Source organism: Centrocercus urophasianus, unplaced genomic scaffold (genome assembly GCF_019232065.1).
Source record: "Centrocercus urophasianus isolate 14NV4802_14NV808 unplaced genomic scaffold, USGS_Curo_1.0 seq_31, whole genome shotgun sequence".
In the NCBI taxonomy this organism is placed as follows: domain Eukaryota; kingdom Metazoa; phylum Chordata; class Aves; order Galliformes; family Phasianidae; genus Centrocercus; species Centrocercus urophasianus.
The window spans coordinates 8,806,171-8,829,304 of record NW_024884878.1 but is presented as its reverse complement, the minus strand read 5'-3'; the positions used below and the strand labels follow the sequence as shown (position 1 = coordinate 8,829,304).

The 23,134-nt window shown below is 39.5% G+C and overlaps 1 protein-coding gene across 2 annotated transcripts in view; it reads left to right on the top strand.

Annotated features, from left to right (window-relative positions):
* COMMD10 (COMM domain containing 10) overlaps positions 1–23,134 on the top strand; it is a 97,909-nt gene that overhangs the window by 25,976 nt on the left and 48,799 nt on the right. The window contains exon 6 of one of the 2 annotated variants that reach the window (XM_042829493.1): positions 2,882–2,948. The exons of the other annotated variant lie outside the window; for it this stretch is intronic. Coding sequence (XP_042685427.1) covers positions 2,882–2,935 — 54 coding nt within the window. The 3' untranslated portion in view covers positions 2,936–2,948. Of the gene's footprint in view, positions 1–2,881; positions 2,949–23,134 lie in introns of those variants that run through there. 2 annotated transcript variants of the gene reach the window in all.

The window sequence follows — 23,134 nt, the reverse complement described above, 5'->3', positions numbered from 1 at the left end:
AGCTCCTGAGAAAATCTTGTTCACTGTGATTTTTATGAAATCACTACTAATGAAATAACATATTTCTAGGAATGCACACTTGCTAGCAAAGCAGTAATAGAAAGAGATTTCAAGGGGAAAAGGGAAATAATTTTTTTCCATAAGGAGACAGATATACTAAGAATACATTTTGAAGCCTTGTAGTAATGTAATTACAATAAAAAAATATACAAAAAAAAATAATAAACATGCTTGTCTAGCTTGAAATTTATGTATGAGATGAAACTGCTGTTTTTTCCTAAACCACTAAAAGCCACGTTTCTGAACTAGTAAATAGGTAGTCAGAGTAACTAAGCTGTTCAGTCACCTCATGAAACAGAACCGTAGTGGTTGGTCAAATGGGAAAGTAAATTGTATTCTGATGCTTTCTAAGTTACAGAGTTCTCAGTATAAGGGCATGAATCTTTCAGCTCTCTACGTAATGAAAATTTTTTGAGAATTGCTTTATAGACGTGTTTCTAAATGCTTTCTTTCCTTAAGAGTATCAGGATTAGTCACTGAGTTTTTCAGTAACAGCTGATTGAAGGCTTTTTGGATAACTACTTGTGCATAAATACAGGGAGAAGAGTTTTAAAGAAGGTTGAAGAAAGTGAATTATTTTTGTGTCCTCTTTCCCAGCATCAACAGAAAGAGAGTTGGGAAATGCTTGTACTTGAGGGTAAGTCATGAGATTCAGAGTCTGGCAGCAAAGCAAGTTTGCAGAGACCGGATCTGTAGGCAGCTCTGGTCTGTGAATCTATTTTTTATTAGGCAGGTACTTTGCTAAGGGACATGGTTTAGTGGGAGAATATTGGTGGTAGGTGGATGATCTTAGAGGTCTTTTCTGACCTTGGTAATTCTGCGATGCATGATTCAGCACTTATGGGTGCACTTGCTTCCTTCATGAGATGCAGAAAGATATTGCTCTCTGTGTTGGCATAAGAAGATCCCAAGCTCAGGCTTTCTGGAGGAGCACTGATGCATATGATAGGGGTCTGCCCGCTGGTGAGTTAGGTATGCCTTCATACCTAGCAGTCTTACACCTTTTCAGTGTGGCACTGAGTACAGAATACATTAGCTGCACAGAGGAGTTCACCTGCATGTTGTCTTCCTCTTCCCAATGAGTCTTAAATAAAGGAGTTTCAAAATCTGACTGCATGCCCTTCAAAATAAATACCTATCTTTGTCCACAAACAAGGGCATAAACCTAAAAATATTTAATGCAGACATCTGAAATGGCTGCTGGAAAGAAAAAAGTTCACTGGAAGATTTAGAGCATGTAAGAGAAAGCTGATTTGATGTTTACATTTTAAGACTGAAAGAAATGTATCTGTAGACCAAGAGAAATGCCTATTACAGCAGGCAAAAAAAATCCTGAGCTGTTTTCCCTTATTTCTAGATCATTCTGCCTCTTTACTTTTCCTTTTCCCTTCCTCTTTTCTATTGTACCATCTTCACAGAAACAAACACTTAATGTTCCTGTCAAAGACTTCTTATAGATTCCAGAGGCTCTAATACATTTTCAAATACACTTTTCATATAACTGGTGTCACTTTTTCATTATCTCTTATTTTTTGAATCATGATTGAATAATATATTGTTACAATTATTTATTTTCCTTTGTTTTTCAGACCTTCTTGTACTATAGCTTATCTTCTTCTGCTAAAGATAAAAATAGTGTGCTATGGTATTACTGCAAGGCAGATGTTTAGACAATGTTTTGACAGCTTCATAGCTCCTGGATGGCAGCATATTCCTATCAGTTGTACTTTTGGAGGCTAACATCCAGCATGTTTCTTACTGAGCCTTTCAGCTTACTGTTTCTAAACACGTTTCAGGTTCAGAAAAAAAGACTGTTGGATGAAAACTAAGCTGGCTTGCAGATAGTGTGATAAATCTTGGAATCATAGAGTGGTTCAGATCCCATCATGATGGGATCCCCTGCTTCCAGCCTGCTGCCATGGGCAGCGTGGCCACCCACCAGATCAAGCTGCATAGGGCTCTGCCCAACCTGGCCTTGAACGCCTCCAGGAATGGGGCATGCAGAATGTCTTTAAGCAGCCTGTTCCAGCACCTCACCACCCTCAGAATACAGTTTTCCTCTAACATTTAACCCAGATCTCTCCTCTATAAGTTCATTTCCCCCGTGCTATCGCTATTAGACTGTCACTCTCATGGTTGTAGACTTTCTTTAAGTATGGGAGAGTGCTGTGAGGTCACCCTGAATGAAAACTTCTTTTCTCCAAGCTAAGCAATCCCAAGTCCCTCACTGTTTTTTCATAGAAGTACTCCAGCCCTGTGAGCATCTCTGCAGCCCTGCAGGAATAGCCAGTTCTTGGTACTGAAGTTGGTACTATTTATTTCCAAATACACTTGTGTTTCAGACACTGTACAGACAAACATTTAATGCTAAACATTTTCAGAACTGCTTTGCTGCCACGGCTGTGGCCAGGGGAGATTTCCTGCTAAAATGCACTGACTTTGTAAAAGTCCTGTAGCCAGGCAAACTGATTTAGTCTGGTACAGATATGTCTGATGGAGAGTGGTATAACAAAGAACCAAAGTGCGTGGAACAAATATGGGGTGGCTGAAGCAGCAAGGGAAATTAACACCAAGAGAGGAGCAGTAAACTGTTATGAACTGAAGTTAAGCCAGTAGTCTTTCTGGTGCAGCTGAGGATGGTTGGCATGCTGGCAGCAGTGCTCTACGAGAAGTATTACGATGCATGACCAAGTGTTTTCTTCTCAACCTACTATCAGAGAAGTCATTTTGAAGAGCTCTTAAATTCCCATATAGTGTAATTTGATTTGATTATTATTACTTTTTTTTTATTTTAAAATTCATGTTACTGTTTCAACTGCAGTTATGCTCTCCTGTGGCCTGGAGCGAATCAGGACGATCTTGGAGCCACCCTTGACTTTAAGACTGAGGTGTGTCATGTTTATCTAGTACACTTATTTTTACTGCTTCTTGGAGAGAAAACCCAGACACATTTAACTGAGGGAATGTCATTTAGCATATCTGTGCTGTAATAAGGCATTGGGTTGTAAATGAAGGTGCATCCTCATTCATTCTAAGCCTAAACGCTTGTTTCCCTCCCTTGAAAAACAAACAAACAAAAAAAACCAAGCAAGTAAACAAACTTGAGTGTTTTTGTTAATGTGACTATCTTTAAGATCGTCAGAATTCTTGCGGGCTACAGGGGCTGCTGGCTCTCTATGCCATCATATTTTCAGATAATTGAAAAAAAAAAAAAAATCAATGTTCAGTTTTTCCTGCGGTTCTGAAGCACTTTGATAATATGCTTTCAGCAAATAGCTTTTTTAACTGATGTAAAAAATAAAAATTGTAGGCTAGACAAAAGTTAGTCTGCGAAAATACAAAAACACACAAAAACTGCAAAACTTTGCAGCACGGAAACAAAATACTGTTACTGTAGTATATGCCTTTAAATAAAAAAATAAGCGTTTCACATTTATGTGGGAAGGAAATGCGTTAAATTTATAGAACCATAGAATGGCCAGGGTTGGAAGGGACCTCAAGGATCACGAAGCTCCAACCCCCTGCCACATGCAGGGCCACCAACCTCCACATTTAATGTTAGACCAGGCTGCCCAGGGCCCCATCCAACCTGGCCTTGAACACCTCCAGGGATGGACGGGGCATCACAGCCTCTCTGAGCAGTTGTTTCACCACTCTCATAGTAAAGAACTTGCTCCTAACATCCAACCTCAATCTTCCCTCCTTCAACTTGAAACCGTTTCCCCTTGTCCTGCCTGTGTAAAGAGTTGAGTATATGAATTCTGTCCCAAAAGGGAGGGGAAAGGAGAGTTTGAATGCTATGGAATCTGCAGGCTGGTATTGCTAATGGAAGCAATACACAGTACTGTGCTGATCTACCAACAGGTCTAATGCAGGTGCAGGAATAATCTTTTGCCTTTGTATGTGTACAAACAATTTTAATACATTTGTATTTCCTCACAGCCTGAGAAAATTAAGTTATTTTTTGGCTTTTTGGAAATAAAAGTTTATAAAAGGTTTGTAATTGTATGGTCTCCCTCTTTCTCTGTGATAGGCATTTAATTCTTATTCTTGCATTAAAATACTCTTTGTAAGTTTTCTTAAAATATTTCTGACATCTTTACTGAGTGTCAAGTACTGGGTTTGGAATTTGTCAAGGGGAAAGTCGTTGCCTAGAGAAATGTGATGCACTTTGTTCCACAAAATTGCTTTCATGTTTAATTGACTTAAAGTATTTTAGAAATTACTGATTGATTTTTGCTGATTGTTACTAACAGAAGTGCTGCATTTTTGCACAAACACTGCTTATGAACATTATTATTTAAGGTCAGGCCCTTGCTGTCATTAAACAATGAAGCAAGGAGGAAATGGTGCTTTTGGGAGCTGTGGGGAGCTGATCTAACTGCTGAAATAATGCATCTGAGAGGTGGAAAGCGGTTGGGTTTCTGTGTACCCCTGAGTCTGGTATGAGGAGCCAGCTGTGTAGTGCTCTGAAGGTGGGATATCAAATAATGGAGAAAGTGGTGGCTGATTCTCATCCCATCTGTCTTCACCTCTCCCACTCCACCCAGGAAGAGGTATTGTGTACAGAAAACCATTAGCAGAGCGTATAAGCTAGAATATAGTAACCTACTAGCAGAAAGGTGAGATGGCCAAAAGGATTTTTTTTTCCCTGATTGTAACAAAATCCCTGTCTATTCATTTAACTTACAAGTTGTGTGATGTGTGAGCAATAATAAAATGTTTTGCTTGTTTGTTTGTTTGTTTGTTTGTTTTGCTTTGTTACTCTGGCTGCTGTCTGTGTGGACCATAGGAATGAGTTTGGAAAGGAACAGGAAAAACTTAACCAGAAAAGTGAGCATGAGAAGGGTGAAAACTGGCATTTGGAACAGGCTCCGCTGATACAGAGCACAGCACAGCATGGGGTTGAATTTCTTTGGCTTTTCTTGTTATAATTCTTATCAGAATGTTTGAGATTACTTTATCCTGAAGTTACTGATACAGGCTCTATACCTTAATACTGTGTAACTGTGATATATTTAGATGAAAAAAGTCCAGAACATTTATGTCACTTGTCGGGTGTCCTTTGAAGCCAGCACAAAAGCATTAAACTGATTGTATAGATAAGCAGATATGATAAAAACATTAAAAAGAAAACAAAACACCTCCAACCACCCAAAAAAAAAAAAAAAAAAAAAAGAAAATCACTCTCAAATCCTTTTTTCTTCTAGCTGTTAAGAAATGTATTTATTCTTCATTTAGATCCATAGAAACCCCAAACATTTAATTTTCATCTGATTTAGGTCGCTTGAGCAAGGAGGATGGACCTTTAGGAGATGGCCTTTAGGGGTGCCTTCTAACCTTAACCATTTTGTCATTCTGCAGTAGGTGGCAGAAAGACTGCAGAATAGAATTCCCTGCTCCTTCAATTCTGCCAGTATAATGTTCATGAAGTGACAGAGCAAACCAGAGTAAGAAAATGAAGTAAATCCATTGTACATGAAGATTTACCAGAAATTGTGATTGCTTCAGTTTCGAGTGGAGGGAACCCAATAAAAAATGCACTTACCTGCATACCGCAGTGCACTTCCTTCTGTACTTGCAAATTGGAATGCTGTGATGCACTAAAGAAAGTACAGCTTTAAACTCTGTCCTTTTCTTAACTGTTGTTAACTTCTTGACTTCCCTTTCATAATCACCGGACTCGTGCTTTCCAAAAGGAATGTCCTGTCCCAGATCTTGCAGTCAATTTAAGGCTAGCATTTTGGTTCACAGCTGTGCATGAATGCACTCCCTCATTTAAGAAGGGCTTGTGGTTGTCATGCAAAGACCAGGAAGACTGTTGGTGAGGTCTAAAACATACACTGTTTGTTGGAAGGAACGATTAATATGGAATTTATCTAGGTTGATAAATTTGCGTTTCTCATTATTAAACCAGTGAGATGAGGGGAATTATGTATTTCAAGAATTTGTAATTTAAAAACCAGGAAATTGCTGAACTTTTTTTTTAATCAGTCTTGTTTGTACATGTTTGTCTGAAGTGAATTTGATTAGATTCTTCTTGTGTTATTAGTTGTGTCGCTCATATACTCAGTCTTTAAATAATATAATCTCTACCCCAAACAGTTCAGAGTCAGGAAGAGTTTTTGTATAAAGTATGCTTTTAAAGCTGGTGAGCTTATCTCTTGGTTCTGTAGCTGTTTTTAAAATCTTTTTAGTTGTTGTCTGGTCATGAGGTGAAGAATACAGTACAAAGAGTTTGATTCGTAAGTGATGTATATAAAAGTAAAATTTACCAGGTATAACAAAAGGGTAAAAAATTGAGAGGGGGAAAAATAGGATAAGGAGGAGAAATTGTAAACATTGCAGAAATATCAATATGGAACAAATTTAGAGTAGATATTATACATATTAGTAATGAATAAGATAAAATTGTCAAAATAGTTTTGATTAAAGGATCAAGAGTGACAGGGAATGCATGGAACTGACTGAGACAGGAAATGAAAGGCTGAGGAGCATAACCTGACTTGAGCTGCAGGAATTAGCTTACCACTTTGTTTTCTCAACTAATAATTTATGGGAATCAAGCTAAGGAAATGATAACAATGAAAGATGTTGCTTATGATGTATAGGAAGAGGATACGAGAAAGTTGCAAAAAGGTAAAAAGTAATACAACCACAGCTGAAACACAGAGATTCTGGTGGGAGATGGGACTTACTGTTATCAAAAGGGCTTCGGCACATGCAACTAACATTTTAAATTAGGTTTTCAAGTTGCAGGGAAGAAAACCAAAAACATCACTGAAAATGGTTAAGTTAAATTTGGAAGGAACAGCTTTTGTGGTTCTGTGGTTGGAATGTTTAAAAAAAAGATGTGAGTTTTCATAGGGAGCTGCTGTTAAATAAGATATTAGAAGCAGATGCGTTCTGGGAAGCTGTTAGGGCTTGAACGAGGGTTGGAGATGGTTGGGCCAGATAACCTGGGTCCCATTTTAGCCCTTTCTGGAAAACAGAATTCTGAGGCGGTTTGTTAAATTTTCCATTTTGGTTAATGTGTTAAATTGTTCGACTGAACTTTCATTAGGAATGCTACTTACCTGGAGTTGTACAGAAGTGCTGTAGGATTGCAGATCGGACTTTGAGTGAAATTGATTTCCGTTAAAATTATTCAGTCCCTACTGGGAAGTGGAAAAAATAATGAGTTGTTCATAGCCTGACAGACTTGGGCCCTGTGTCAGGCATTAATTAGTACTGCTGTAGTTAGTGTAACCTGGCATAATCTTAATTACGTGAAACATGAACAATGAGGAGCTATTTGATGAGATTGAAAGTAATAAAATAGAATAAAAGCAGTGAATGAAATAAAGAATGAAAAGTAGCACTGTGTCTGGAGTCTAAGTTTTGTGGTGTTCTTTGTTTAATACTACATAAAAATGGCACATGTGCAAATATTTGTGATTGCAGTTGCTCTGCATAGAACTTCTAGGGCAGAAAATGTTTTTGGTCTTGCATTCACACCTCTTGTCATTTTTATGATTATTGTCTTGGTTTATTTTAAGAGCAATAATACAGTTCTTACTCCCATTTACAAGAAAGGGAGCAAGGAGGACCCTGGGAATTGCAGGCTGGTGAGTCTGACTTCTGTGCCTGGGAAGATCATGGAACAGATCATGCTTGATCACATGAGGAATGGGTGTGTGATCCTTATCTCCAAATTGTAGGGATGTGGATTTGATGGGTGGGCCACTTGATGGATAAGGAATTGGTTGAAAGGCCCGCAGACAGAGGGTGGTCATCAATGGCTCTGTGTCCAGTAACGAGCGGTGTCCCCAGGGGTCTGTCTTGGAACCGGTGCTTCTTAACATCGATGACATCAATCGAATGCACCCTCAGCAATTTGCTGATGACACCAAGCTGAGTGGTGCAGTTGACACGGTGGAAAGAAGGGATGCCATTCAGAGGGACCTCGACAGGCTGGAAAGGTGGGCCTGGGTGAACCTGATGAGATTCAATGCAGCACAGTGCAGAGTTTTGCACTTGGGCTGGAGGAATCCCAGGCATCCGTACAGACTGGAAGGAGTGGTGCTTGAGAGCAGCCCTGCAGAGAAGGACCTGGGGGTCCTGATGGATGAAAAACTTAATACGAGCCAGCAGCGTGCTCTTGCAGCTTGGAAAGCAAGTGGTGTCCTGGGCTCATCAGCAGAGGGGTGGCCAGCAGGGACAGGGAGGTGATTGTCCCCTACTCTGCTTTTGTGAGGCCCCATCTGGAGTGCTGTGTCTGGGTCTGGAGCCCGGAGAGGGTTCAGAGGAGAGCCAGGAAGATGATCAGGGGGCTGGAGCACCTCCCCTACGAAGACATGCTGAGGGAGCTGGGCTTGTTCAGCCTGGGGAAAAGAAGGCTGCGGGCTGACCTCATTGCAGCCTAAAGGGAGCCTACAAACAAAAGGGGAATCAACTCTTTCAAAGGGTTGATAACTGCAGGGAAAGGGGAAATGGTTTGAATTTGAAGGAGGGAAGATTGAGGTTGGATGTCAAGGGGAAGTTCTTGAGAGAGAGTGGTGAGGTGCTGGAACAGCTGCCCAGAGAGGCTGTGATGCCCCGTCCATCCCTGGAGGTGTTCAAGGCCAGGTTGGATGGGGCCCTGGGCAGCCTGGGCTGGTATTAAACATGGAGGATGTTGGCCCTGCGTGTGGCAGGGGGGTAGGAGCTTCAAGATCCTTGAGGTCCCTTCTGACTCAGGCCGTTCTGTGATTCTGTGATTCATTTTCTTTTGTAAGCAGAGCGCTATTTCAAAGCAAATGTTTTTTTCTTTGAATCTATAATCTGTCTTCACATTCTGCAATTTAATATGTCATCAGTCAGACATGGAGATTATATCTTAAAATCAATTAGCAGCGCAAAAATGATTAAGAGTAACATTTTACATGTTGTCTTCAACTTCCTGCAAACTTGTTTCTAAAATCTGCGTTGCTCTGCATTCAGAAAATATATTACCATGATAGGTAACTTACACGAGTAATTTTCCTGAGAAGGTGTGAAAGCCACGATTTTTTAAAAACTTGTTGCTTTGTGTCAAATGGTGACTGAGAACAAAGAGGCTGGGCTGCCTGCTAGAAGAGGTTTGACAGTGTACAGGCTGCAGTCTTGTGCATGGTTGTTTTTGATACCAACAGCAGTATGAAGATTTGTAAAACCAGACTGCACAAGCCAACTGCTAAACAGAATTCACATCTAGATTTCATAAGGTGGAAGGAACAAAAAGAAGATTATAAAATGTTGTGCTGATAAATGTAGTAAGTTTAAAAGGCTTGTAAAAAGCTTGTTTTAAAATACAGCTTTGGTATTAATTATTTTTAGGCTAAGTCTGGAAACAGGGTTTTGCTGGGATGCTTTTTCTTATTTTACTAGTGGTGCTCTCCCAGTGCAAATTGCTGCTTGGTTTCACATAAAACTGTGTCCTAGCTTGCAGTGTGCACTCCTGGTAAAATATCTTGTGGTTATTGTAGAACATAGCAGGAATAATAGCACAGTTGATTTCCCTAATTTCATATAAGAATTATGATTTATTTAAAAGAAAATATCATGCTGTGGAACATCTTACCAGTTGCTTCTAATATGTGCCCCTGACCCTCTGAGATCCTGTCTATTTTATTGATCCACTTCTTAAATTAGACTTCTGAAAGGTATTCGAAATACAAAATTAACCCTTTGTTTGTTGAAATGCAGTCTTTGCAGTGAAGCAGGGATCTGGACATCCTTTTTATCTCTAACAGTGCTCTCAAAGGCAAGACAGGTTTTCTAGGTCTAACCTATTCAGTAGCAGGCAACTGTGAGTTAGTGGTAGAATTATGTTTTTAATAGAATGCTTTTTTGAATAAAGCGTGGAATTCTCATGTTCTGTTTTTAGTATGAAATTTCTACTACTAAATTGCTTTACAACAAAAGAGAAATATTTGAATTCTTTAACCTGAACCAGACTCGTGTGTGTGGAGGTAGAACATTAGCCTAAGGTTCTGCAGCAGTTTGATGGTGAATTCAGGAAGACAGTCCAAGCACTGTCTACCAGGCTGCAGCAGTTCTTAATTCTGGCTCTTCTCAGCAGAGGGGAGCAAGGGTATTTATATGTGTTATATACATTGAAATCTGAACTATTTAATGCTATCAGATACTCACTCTGAAATAGAAAAGAAGTATGTCTGAGACACTGTCAAGAGCTCAAAGGAAGAGACCCAGGCATTCTTTTATTCTCCTCTAGTTTTGTGCTGTAACCACTCTGCACGTCTGGACTGCATTATTGCAGCTTACATCTTTGTGTTTTATTTGGCAAAACAAACGTAGTGCTCACAGCACACTGGTAGGTGAGTGTGTTTTGACAATTACGGTAGTAACGGCACAGTTAGAAAGAGAAACTTCAGATTTGCATCTCAGTGCGGCTGTATTATGTAAAAACAGGTTGTATAGAAAAGTGAAGGAAGAGGTCGATAAAGGATTGAACTGTCCTAGTCTTGAAATTACCACGATGCATTCCTTTCCCAGTTTCGTACTACCCATTGGTGGCTACAGCAGCACAACAAACATACGGGCTTTGTTTGAGCTTCGTGTGGTGTAGAGGTTCTGGTACCTTCTGACATAAATGAGCAAATGGGCATAATTTTTAGTCTGGAGTCAACCTAATGTGTAATCCTGTCTTTGTATTCCAGGCATGGTTCACTTCAGTCATTTATTTATGCTCTCATAGGGTTATCAAAGCAATAGAAAATATTTCACAAGGTCGAGGATTCCCTACATGATGGGAATCTTTGTGCATTACTGTTCATCTTACAGTTGATTTGTTTCCATGTTTGCTAAGGCCTTGTTGCCAGATCCCGTACTTACCCGTACTCTAGGTACTCTATTACCACTGTGATCAGTTTTCTCTGTTTCTGCTGCCAATTTCTTTCAACACGGTCATCTGAAAACATCTTACTTGCTGAAAGCAAAAGGCTTGTGTATTTTATTTACGTATGTATTTTTTTAATGATCAAGGGATTAATTAATTCCTTGTGTTCCATTGTCCCAGCACTGGCCTGATTTATTTCATCATGTCTGTGACACCCATGGCTTTGGAAAAGCCATAAAAATTTCACGTGCCCTCTGCTCTTCACCCATGTCATTTTGAAGGACTGTCCTGATCAGGCAAATGACAGGGAGCAGAAAGAAATACGCTTCATGGATAATTAAAACTGTGTTGGTTTGGTGGTTTTTTTGTTTGTTTGTTTTGTTTTTTCCTTCTTGGTGTTATGTTTAGTTCAGAGTAATTCATTTGCATTTTGGGAAGCTAGGTTTTGTAATTCAGATTACCTGAGTAACCTGAAGTCTGTGTTTGGAACATTGGTTTTAATAATTGACATTTATATTCATTCCCAGAATACATTTTGGCCCTTTTGCAGAAATGAAACAGGGAAATAAAGCTTCTTCAGTGCAGCAGTTATTATGAGCACAGTATGAAATCCACATGTGTTTGTGGAGGCGATGTAATGGCTGTCTGTAGGAATACTGTTTCACTACCAGGAGGTAGTATTAATTGGAATAGGGGAGGTAAACCCCTGTGTTTCATGAAGTATTAGTGTTCAAAAAAAGAATACGTGCTTAAGGGAAGTTTCAAATGATGTGCAGAATGTTAGGTTGAAATTAACCATTTTTCTGAGTGAACAGCTACTTTTTAATACGCTTTCACTATCAGGGAGCCAAACACCAGAAGGAAGTCGCAGCAACAGTTGCGTGTGCAGTGGAGATACCCAAATACAACTTTACTTCCCTGCAAAATCATATGCATGGTGCATCGAGTGGAATAATTGCATGCAGTACCGCCTCAAGAAAAGCAGTTCTCTCTTGTTTACCCCCTTTTTGTGTCCTCCTCAGCTTCGGTTACGTAACTTGTTAAGATCTCCTGAAGTGCATTGCTGGAGGACGCCTGCAGAGACTTTCTTTCCGTAATGAAGTACTACAGCTGAACAACAGAAGCTGCACAAAAGATTTTAGCGTGACATTGTTTCAGATGTAATATTTTAGTTTTTTTCCTGGTGTTCAAGCATCTATCTTCGCACACCGTGTGTTTTTTTAAAGAGTGGTAATGTGAAAGGTTAAGGAACAATTTCACCTAGAACTGTGTGTTTCTGATGAACTCCCATTTTCCCATAGCAATTTCAGAAACCACACGCTGTTTTACAGGAAGAGTGACTTGAGGATATTGCCTGATCTCTCTACCTCCCATGGTAAACCTTCTGTTTGTTTTGTGAATTTAGTAGTCAGAGGTGCATGATAAAACTTGCTGTCTCTTACTTAATGACACTTCACAGCCAGTAAGGCTGCCAGACTGCTGTACAACTTTCCTTTCTACCACAGTAAGCAATGTGGGGGAACAGATCACAAGTTATTTTCTTTCCTAATCCCTTATATTGACTGTAACACTTAAGTCTATAAATAGATAAGCACAATAAAATAAAAGGAGTAAATGGAAGATCTTCACAGCTCCAAATGGTCTAAAGAGAAGAAGCAGCTGTGGGAAAAGTGCAGGAAGAACCAAGTCAAGAAAATGGAGTTTTCAGATGAGTGAAGCATGAATTACAGAGTTGGGAGAACATGTTGAGCTGCATTTATCATAGTAAGTTTTATTGGGAATATCCTCCAGAAAATAATATATATTATATATATAAATATATATGTATAATTTATATATGTATAAAATCACACCAGAGGAGCAAACTGAAACCAAATGTTTCAGCTTTCTCTGGTGGCACTAGTGAACAGAGTATTTAGAATAATGTGTGCTGTTCTGTAGAGAACAGTACTGAATCAAAGTCCTTTAATAAGTCCTTTAATAAGCACAAGTAGTTTTGCTCACAAACCGAAATGACCTACAGTATCAGTTGTTTTCTTCTGATTATGGAGTTTTTTATTTCCCCTATGTGTTTTTAGTTTTTGAGTATAGAAATTCTCTTTCAAATATGAAATATCCTGCTCCCTGAAGAATAGCCAAACATTGAGGACTATTGTAATACTTACTTCTGTCACCTCTTACTTCCGAAAACTTTTACAAGAAAACCCTATCATTGTTATCAGAGAATCCAGGAATGTGCCCTAATTTGAGGTTTGTGCACAGATGCTATATACCTCACCACGAGAGCAGTATATGACTCAGTGTTGGAGGAGCAAAAGCAGATGTACTCTTGGAGGAGATAATTGCAACAGATGTGTAAAGTGCTCATAGTGCTGCAGGCTTCAGTATTTTTAATGTGAAATTTTCAATTTGATTTTTTCTCCCAGGGTTTCTGGTGAGAATCTGAGTTTTCATTTCTTTCAAAGAGGAGTGAGCTCTCTGTGAACTGGGACCTGAGTCCCTCTTCCCGTTGTCCAGAAGGACAACCTTCACCATGGTTACCAGATGGAAATAGAACCTGCACGCTTGTTTGCAGTGCGTCTTTTGAGGGCAGATAAACCCGCGTTGCTCTTCTTAGATTACTCATAGAAATCCAGCAGGATTAATTCTCTGCTGGAAAAGAGTGAACCTTTTCTTGAATGTAGAAAATGGTTGGTAAAATAAAAATATGGAATTTCAGTCATTCTGACTTCTAAAAATTGAGATTTCAGTTTTGAGATTCTAGCTGCATGTTATTGCTGATTTGCTTCAAATAAGAAAAAAAGAGCATTAGAATGCATTTATAAAGTATATTAAAAAATATATGAAGATTTGAGCATCGTGACATCCTGAAGAAGACTACTTAAACCTAGCTGGATGGTATTTACATGTTGTCCAGTCCAGTGTTGTTTTATGTAGCTGTCTGTTTTACTTTCATTTCCAATCCAAAATGGTCATAAGACTTTTAAGTGTAAGCAATCAGTGCATGAATATCTATTCCACTGGCAAATATCTTCATTGTAATGTGTCAAAATGATATTGGAAAAATAACTCCCTGGCCCTCTTACACCATGACTGAAAAATACAGTATTAGTACTTCTAGACGAGTGAGAGTAAGCTATGTGTTAGATGTAAGGGACTAAGATACTACAAGTTTGAGCTGCTCACTGAAAGTAACAAGAGGGCTGCTCTGAAAGCATTGCTTCCTATTTTATTATGTTGGCTGATGACATCAGGGGCAGATGTTGGTGATATGGCAGCAGAGGCTGAACTTTCACATCAGTATTCTGTTCCCCATTGTTGCTGTGTGACAGATGGCAGCAAAGGGGCAGTCTGACAGAATGGTGTCTGACATGGATGTGCAGATGAAGCAGTGGTGTGTCATGGAATTGCTCCGTGTGGAAAAAAATGACACCCATGGACTTTCGTTGATGCTTGCTGAGCATTTATGGAGACCAGCTAGTGGATGTGTGAGCACAGCGTGGTGATGGGTGCTGTGTTCCAGCAGTGGTGACTGCGATGTGAAAGACAAGACACGCACTGGATGGCTGTGCAGATTTTTATGACTTTCACATGCAAGCTCTTGTTCATCCCTGACAAAAGTGAACAGCTAATGGTGATGACTGTGTTGAAAAATAGTGTTTCGTAGCTGAGAATTTGCCCTATCAAGTGGTGTTATTGTGCTCTTTTTGTAGTTTCCATGGAAACAAGTAGGAGGTATTACTTTTGGAGTGACCCACGTACATGTAAAGAAAACTGCATTTAAAATCCGTTCATCTCAGTGCAGCTTCTTTGCAGTTTTGGGAGCAGTTTTGTTCTGAAGAACTCGTATTCATGCTTGCACGTTTGGGAAGCAGATAATGCTTTTCCATATTCTGAATGCCTGCTTCAGACGTTTCTTCCTTGTTTGAGCCACTGCTTTCCCTGTCCTACAGGTGGTAAAGTGTTAGAAAATTAACTTTATCATCCAGCACCACTAGAAACATGAAAGAGACAATAGTGCATTTAAAATGCTCCTGTTCAAAATATTTTCAGCACAATTAAAAGTCAGTTTCTAATCAAAGTATAACAGAAAGTTAAACTGACTCCTGAAAAAAGCAATGCATGAAGCAGAGCTGCCTTCAGTCAGGTTTATCAACACACCTAATCTTCTTATCTCGGTGTGCACCTTTTGCGAATGCATACATTTGTTTCATACTTACTTCTTCCAATTACTTTAGCAATTTTCTAAATGCCCCTAAGCATTGGTTTCTGTATGAAAAAAATTACTCTTCTACAGTGCGCGCAGCTCAAGTACAGTTACAGGTTCATTAACTGTTTTCTAGTTTAGCATGTTCTACAGTATTTCAACTTAATTAGTTTCAGAACTCTGTTTAAAAGAATGCAGCTATATTTTGTATCCATTGAAGTTTTCTTGCTTTAAAGTTTTCAGAGTATGTAAGAAAGAAAACTTCATAAAGTTTTGCACCAAGAGTAATATGATAAAAACATTTACATGAGCTCAGTAATGGAAGAAGAAAGTGCAGTTTTGCAGGCTGTTCCTTGTGTATTTCTTAAGATCGCATCTTTGACTTCCACGGTACTCTTGACAGCAATGAATAAAATATTTCTCTCAAATATAGCAAGAAAATACAGTGTTCAGCGCAACGCTGATTGTATCTTTGGTTTTCTAATATTGTTATTCTGGATTTTATTCTAGGCTAGCTTCCTGTCAGTTCTCTTTTTGTTGGAATTTAACGTTACACACAACGTCTTTTTAGATAGGAAACGTCACTGAATATAACTGTTCAGTATTTGTATCGCGCTCTTGTACTGAGCTACTTGTTAGCAACCAGCTGTCATCTCTATCAAGACTTGTGTAGGATTACTGGAGTCTGGGTGGTGTTTGCAACGCGCCATTGCATTGTTCTGTTCACCATTGTTCTTTGCATCTCCATATATAATATAGCAATATAAATATATACATATATATTCTATATTGTTCTATTGTTCTGTTCACCATTGCACCACAGCATTGTTCCACGCTATCTTGGAAGCACTGTCTAAGTCTTTACACCAGAGGGCTAATCCTTGGCTGATGTTTTAGGATGTACCATGCTGTCCAGCCCACTGCCTCACACAATGAGGTCACTTTTTTGATGCTTCCTTTGGTTTGGATGATGCTCTGGAGGGTTCTTCTGTGCTGTCATTGTGTGTGCTTTTAGACTGTGCTCTTTGCTGCAGCATTCCTGCTCCTGGGATGAGTTTTCTTCTTATTTTTTTCCATCCCAAGAAGGAGGAGTGCGAAGAAGAGTAGTGTTAATAAATGTTTTGGTTCAAGCTAAATACTGAACTGTGACCTTTGCAGTACTTGAGACTTGTGCTTAATCATGGATAGCCATGTTTGAGTCACAGAGAACCGAGCGTGTGGTATGCTAGGGTTATTAAAAAGCAAGATAGAATACTGGGAGAACATGGCACGCTGCTGTGCACTCCTTCTCCTTGTAGCAGACTGTCATTTTACTTCCACTTTAGCCTTTTCTGAGAGTAATTTCTTAAGCTGAGTACTGAAATAGTGTATGTATGAGGTGCTGCAGGATCAGGGACTGTGAAAAGGCAGGAACCTTGCAGCGGAGATGCATGCTGCAGACAATTTATCACAGCTTCTTGATGGCCTGCTTCAAATCTGGTTTCAGGGCATGACAAATGACTTAAGAAAAGAAAACCTGTGATTGACAGTCTGTCAGAGTGGTGTTGGTTGTAGTGGTCATCTCAGGGAGTGGGTCTAAGACTGTGCGTTACATCCCTGCTAATCGCTGTTGGGTATTAGTGACTTCAGACAATGTTAATGCTTACTGTGATCAGATAAAGCTGTCCTGTAATTGTGTTACTGAAGCCTCAAGTTATTGAGAAATTGAGGCAAATGGAGCATGCTATCAGATGGTAGAGCTCACTCCTGGTGCTCTGCAGATCCGTGCTTTGATTTAACTGACTGTAAGTGCCAACTTTGGTTTCTACAGCATAGGACGCCCAGATAACATGAGTTTTTAACCTTCTGGTTGTTCTTCTGTAAATTCTAATTAAAGGAAAATGTGTTTTCCTGTAGCAATGCCTTTATGATTTCTGTCGTTGGACACAAGTGCTTCATATTTTCTTAGAATTTAAGAGTTGGACAAAGGACTATGACACTTTCAATGTCACTTTTGGTTTAGAAGTTTGCTGTATTATCTATTTTCCTCAATTTTCTTCTTTTTTTAAAGACTGTGCCATTAAAATAAAAACTCCTTTCCTCATCTGTTTCAGAACTAATGAGAATGCCCTACTGGGAAAATTATACATGGTCTCTACATCAACAAGAATGTCTTTCCCAGGTCAACAGCAGGAAAAATTGCAGTGAAAAAGAAAATTGGTAGTTATTTTTTAGAGGTTATTTTTAGAGGTAATTTTGGAGTGACAATTTTTTAGAGAAACACGCTTATTCAAATTGTCATTATTTCTTATGCGTTATCACAGAATCCTTAATAGTGCTAATTAGTGAACTGAGTAAATGAAATAATCATATAATTTTTTAAATGAGTGATTTTTAGGAAAGCAGTCAAAACATTGTTACGTGCTGAGGCTCTTGTGTCCTTTAAAAAAAGACTAAAATACATTTAAACAAAGAATGCTGTTGGGCCTCGAAAGACAAATTGCAGATTGAAAGAGAGAGGTCAATGCTCAGGACACCTAATACACCAGCTCTATGTGAAGGGCTGTGTGCCCACAGAATTGAGAAAGAATCCAGCACGTATGCTGCTCGGTCTAATTATAACGTTACAGATGGCCATTACGTAAGGAATGCCTCTAAATCAATATTGTCCATGCAGAGAGGCTTCTAAGTATACCTGATGCTGAAAGAGCAGCGGCTCTCTCTGTTTATCTCCAGGAGCACGGTGCTTGAAGTAGAGAGATGCATATTCCCTTCGCAGTCACTGTACACAGCTTAGTCTCTCTACATGTGCAGTTGATTTTCTCTAACTGATCACTGGTTTCCCTTCTACTTATTTTTGTTTTTACTATAAGCATACATCAGGACTGGACTGTGTATTGGAAGGATTTTACTGAAAATGAATTATGTGCCCTATGCATGGTCTTTCTGTTAGAAGTGAGAGTACAGTGATGCAGAGACCACAGTGTGACTGACTTTTGTTGAAGGGAGGTGAACGTAGTTGGAAGAGGAGTAACATGCAGAAACGTTATCTGCCTAAATGAAATTTGTCTCTGAGTGGTTATGAAAGTTATCACCGAGTGATAACTGAGTGAGTGGTTGAAATTGGGACAATTTAAATTTAGGGGTAAAGCAGGATTAGACATGGAGTGTGTCTACACTGTTACAATACTGACTGGAAAGCAGCCCCCCACATCCCCTGGCCATTCTTGTATGGCATGGTTAGTAGCTATGGAAGAGGCTTATGGTTTTATTAGTGGGCCACGCTGTCCATGTTTTAAGCTACGGCTGGACTTCAGCATCTAATCTCCACCACAGTCCACATATAAAATACAAAATCACATGTTAATTTGCCTTCTAAACCAGCATGCCATGTTTGGCTTCCACCAGGTTTGTCTGTGTGTTCCTACAGATGCTGTGTAAGAAGTGCATGAGATCTGAACACAGGGTGCTTGGGCATGCCTATTAGCTGATGCACATTCATAGTCTAAATGGAGTCATGTGAGTATCATGCCTGATACTGCCTGGTTATTGCTGAGCAAGGCCATTGCTAGGGTGTTGTGGAATTTTGGCTGTGGATCTTTCATAGCATATGGCGTTTCGCAGTGTTGTACTCTTCCTTAAGAAACATGCAACTTTTGGGCAGGACTGGCAGTATTTGGGATTTCACTGTTGCTGTGTTTGGAAATCGCAGTGGTGCTGCTAGATTAGTGTCTGTAGGTCCGTTTGAATGTTGCACATATAGTATTTAGATTAGATTGGTAGGATTTGGCTATGAAATGGATAGCAGTAGAGCTACGCTACTGTTTGGTGATTAATGGTGAAAAAACAATGAGCTGAAGGAAGCTTGCTCTCTTTGGGCGTTTCTTTCAAGCAACCCTTTTAATTCAGATGGGAGCCTTATTTTTAACATGCATTAACTTTTTGGCATTTAAAGATCAACATTGATAGAACAGTTTTTGTGTTTGTGATTAATGCCATGTTACGTTACAAAGTTATGTGTTCCAGTATGGTTGAAACAATGATGTAGGTTGATCGGGATACTGGGACCTTACTTATATTAAATAGCATGGTTAGAGTGGTTGTCTAGTTGATTTAGTTAGCTCTACAGCACAGTGTGGAACAGATGTTACTTTATTATCAGCTTGCTGTGGAGATAACAATGTAAGGATGGAGGAAACAAAGAACTGGCATACTGGTAAATTACGTAGCACAGTGTGAGCTATAAAGTTGCTGTTTGGTGTTGCTGTATTGCGATGTATTGCAGATGTTAAAAATATTCTAGCTTTTTGCTTAAGGCTGACAAAAACTGCTTTTACACCTTTAAGTACAGTGGTGGTGCTTATGTCAGAACACATCAATGCTTTGGGGAGAGTCCCTGAGCTGGAAGTACACCAAAGTGAAGAGGTTTTGTAGGAAAGTGCCTGCACATAGACTTCTGCTTCCACATAAGAGAAGAGAAAATGTCAAAGGAATGGCAGTCATAAAGGTGGTATCTCAGCTGGAATATTGATAAGGAAAAGTCTGTAGAAAGGGGGATGCTAGGATCTTCTGTCCTGCAGCAACAGTGCCCATTTTCTATAGGCAGTAATACTATGAAATACCATACAGAAATGTGTCTTGCTCCTGTGTTGTTTCTTAACCGTATCGCTTCTGGTGAAAACGCTTCCAGGGTTTTGTTAATCTGGTGATGTGTAGCTCCAGTTTCTAACCGTGCTTCTGAACATCCATTTTGTGTGTCAGTGATATCTGTAGCTTTAGTTTTTTCCTTCCTCTATCCTATATCCTTGATTTATTTATAGAGAGCACTCTCATTACCTCCCAGCCTACTTTTTACCAAGCTAATTTAAGCAGTCTCTGTTAGCATTCTCTTTGTACTAACTCCTCTTTGCTTCCCTGCTCATTCTAGTATTATCCCTGCATCTGCTTCAATCTGAATTCTTTTTTTTTTTTTTATTTGAAGACAGATAACCAGTAAAGTTCACAGAATTCCAGTTTAGATTTTACCTGTTCCTTGTAAAATGGCTTTAATGTGTTTTTCATTTCATTTCTGCTGAAAATGCCTCCCTTGGTACAGCCACAGATTGCAGCATCCTTTTTCACACTGCATTTATCTGATTCTTTGTATTCATTGATTAATATTCCTCCTTTGTTATTTCCAGCTGATGGAAATTCTTGCTGTTTCTTGCTGTTTCCAGAGTGCCTGACCTTGACTTTGTGCGATTGCATTTCGTCGCTGCTATCACTTTAGTCTTTCAAGGCAATTCAGTGCTTGCAACATGGTTTTCTGTTCTTCTGTATCGATAGAGGTACCAATTTTGCTTTTAGCCAGTATCCAGTTTCATTACTGTGATCCAGTCTTGTGTTCTGTTATGGGATTAGTTCTCAGAATGGTTTGTGAGTATGCCTTTTCTTAATCTCACTCTAGCCTGATAATTTCATTCCACACTGCAAACTCACCTAATAAGGCTCTCTCTGTATTTTTGCAGTAGACTTGCTCCTTTCTGTCTTAATTACTTGTGTCCATGCAGTTTGGTGTAGTAGGACTTACGGAAGTCCCTATTTTTAAGGTGTTCATTTCCATGATGTAAAACTTCAGCTTACCTCTACAGTATAAATTAGCCTGGGCTAACTAAATCCAGCCTGTTTTGGTATGTGGGATCTGCCCGTTAGAACAACAGATGACTTGATGTGAATGTCTAATGCAGAAAATGAAGTTCTTCACTCTCAAAGGAACTGTTCACAGCTGTTTCTCTGTGTTTCTCTTAAACTTGTCTGAATGTAAACTGTGTGTGCTTGTAAGTGCAGGCTTACTGTCTAGGCCTGCTTTTAAAAAATTCATTGGGCAAGTAATTGGGAACCCCGGTGATACTTCATTTATGGATTCTAAAAATAAACTAAGAGCTACGCTGAGTTCTGTTTGGTGCTTGCTGCACGCTGTGAGAAAAAGGTAAAGGATTTTGCAAAGTTTTTGTGAGATGCTAAGTTTTCCTCTGTACGATGAGAAAGAATTTCAAAGAGAGTAGAAAAAATCCCAGTTCTGCTTTCCTAATAGGCCAGTCTTGGAATTACAGAGTATCTTAATGAGGTGTACTCAAGCCTGCTTTTCTTGTGCAGAAACATATCCTACAGAGCTGCTAGAAAAAGTCTACAGTGACGTGCAGTGACTTCCTTACCAAACATGATTGTTAGTCATAGATCCTGTCTGCGTCAATCTCACTGGCCTTCATCTTGATAGAACCTGACTGCCTCCTTTGTATTTAAAAATAGAAGCGACAGCCTCTCTCCCTCAGTGTTTTTAGCTCACTTAGTTGGGAGCCGCAAGTGTGTGGCACTCTGGGGAGCAGCTAAATGCAGGGGTTGCAGCTCCGCTTCTCAGCGTAGAGAGGGTCTGTTGTTCTTCGCCCAGGAGCCAGTGCTGCTGGGTGAAGGCCTGGTTGCAGAGCCCTGCTGGCACAGAGCAGCTTCCCACCACGACTTGGTGCAAGCAGCCCCAGGGCAGGGACAGCATGCCGGTAGCAGCCTGGAGCTCAGAATGCAGCATCCCCCAGAACAGTGCTGGGGAGCTTCCACCAGTTCTGTCTAGGTGGCAGGCTCAATTGTGTGCCAGCTAGGTTTCTGTAAATGTTTTTGTTAACGTTGGCTTTTCGCCATAATGATTTCAGTAAGTTGTGGTGCAGGTCAGAAATATGTTACGGGGTATCTTTTTTCCCAGTCGCAGTTAAGGATGTGAGTGAAAGCGTGCTGATTACAGATAGCTGTAAATTATTTTCTTCTGTTTCTTAGTGTTCAGTGACACCGCTGAAAATGAGTGATGCTATGCAGCAGAGAAGAATAAATACTTTATTTGCTCTGAAGTATGTAGGTGCATCTATGAAACGCTCATTGCAGTGATTACTTGACAGAAACTAGTGGAATAGAAGTTGTGCCAAGTAAGAAGACTTCACCTTTGTTAGAACTGAATTTTATGCATAGGGAAAAGATGTACGAACTCTTAGGACCATGCAGATGTCTCTTCCCTTTATAGGCTATGTTGATCCTATCCAAAGTAAGCAAAGAAGGTGCTCTGTTCTTTCTCAGTATTCCTAATTCTTATTTTTTAGCACTGGAAATAATGCTCATTGTTACTCTGTCTGTCTGCTCAAATTTACTGCTTCTTCACTTGATGCAATTAATTTTTTAACGATATATTTTAATTGGGGAAGATTGCTGTGATTCAGCATAAGAATGCTAGTGACTTATAATCTGAGAGAAGAAACAAACTGCTGATAAAGTTGCACATAACTCTCATTAAAATTCTGAAATGAAAGGTAATGCTAGGTTATGTATTTTTTAATAACAAAAGCTATTTTAAATGTTATATTTTAATCTTGATACCATCAGGGGATGCAAATGCAATACGCAGAGCATAAAGACTTTGAGGAACTTTGCTTTTAGGGGGAAGCGTTTAACAGCAAGACAATTCTGATAGAGAAACTGAAAGAATGTTCATAGTGTGTATGCACACACACGGTTATATGCTTACGTGTATGTATGCAGTCCATTTCTGTTCCCCATACTAAACCGATTATGCATTTTTCTTGTAGCATCAGAAGGTCTTTAAGTAGCTGTGTATCACTGCACCTCTGTTTTGAGAATTCTTCTACCCAGGGCAGAGTGTGATGCTTCAGTGCAGCATTAGCAATTATGAAATGCAGTCCAAAGAGAGAGATGAAAGAAACGAACTTGTAAATTTTCTCATGGGAGATATGGCCCAGAGCACAATGGGGAAGGCATTACAGTGATGCCAAATAAACTTCTGGGATGTTCAAGCTCAATTTAACCTTCAATTGTAATGCTGCTTTTGTGAAAGCACTCCCAGGAGTAGCAGGGAGTGAGCCAGGCCAACCATATCTTCAGATAAGTTTGTTTTAGCCATTGCAATTGAATGTCACTAGATGAATTTGGAAATCTGCTCAACGTGAAATTTCATTTAATAAAAAAAACCAGAGAACTATAATATGGCTTAGGCT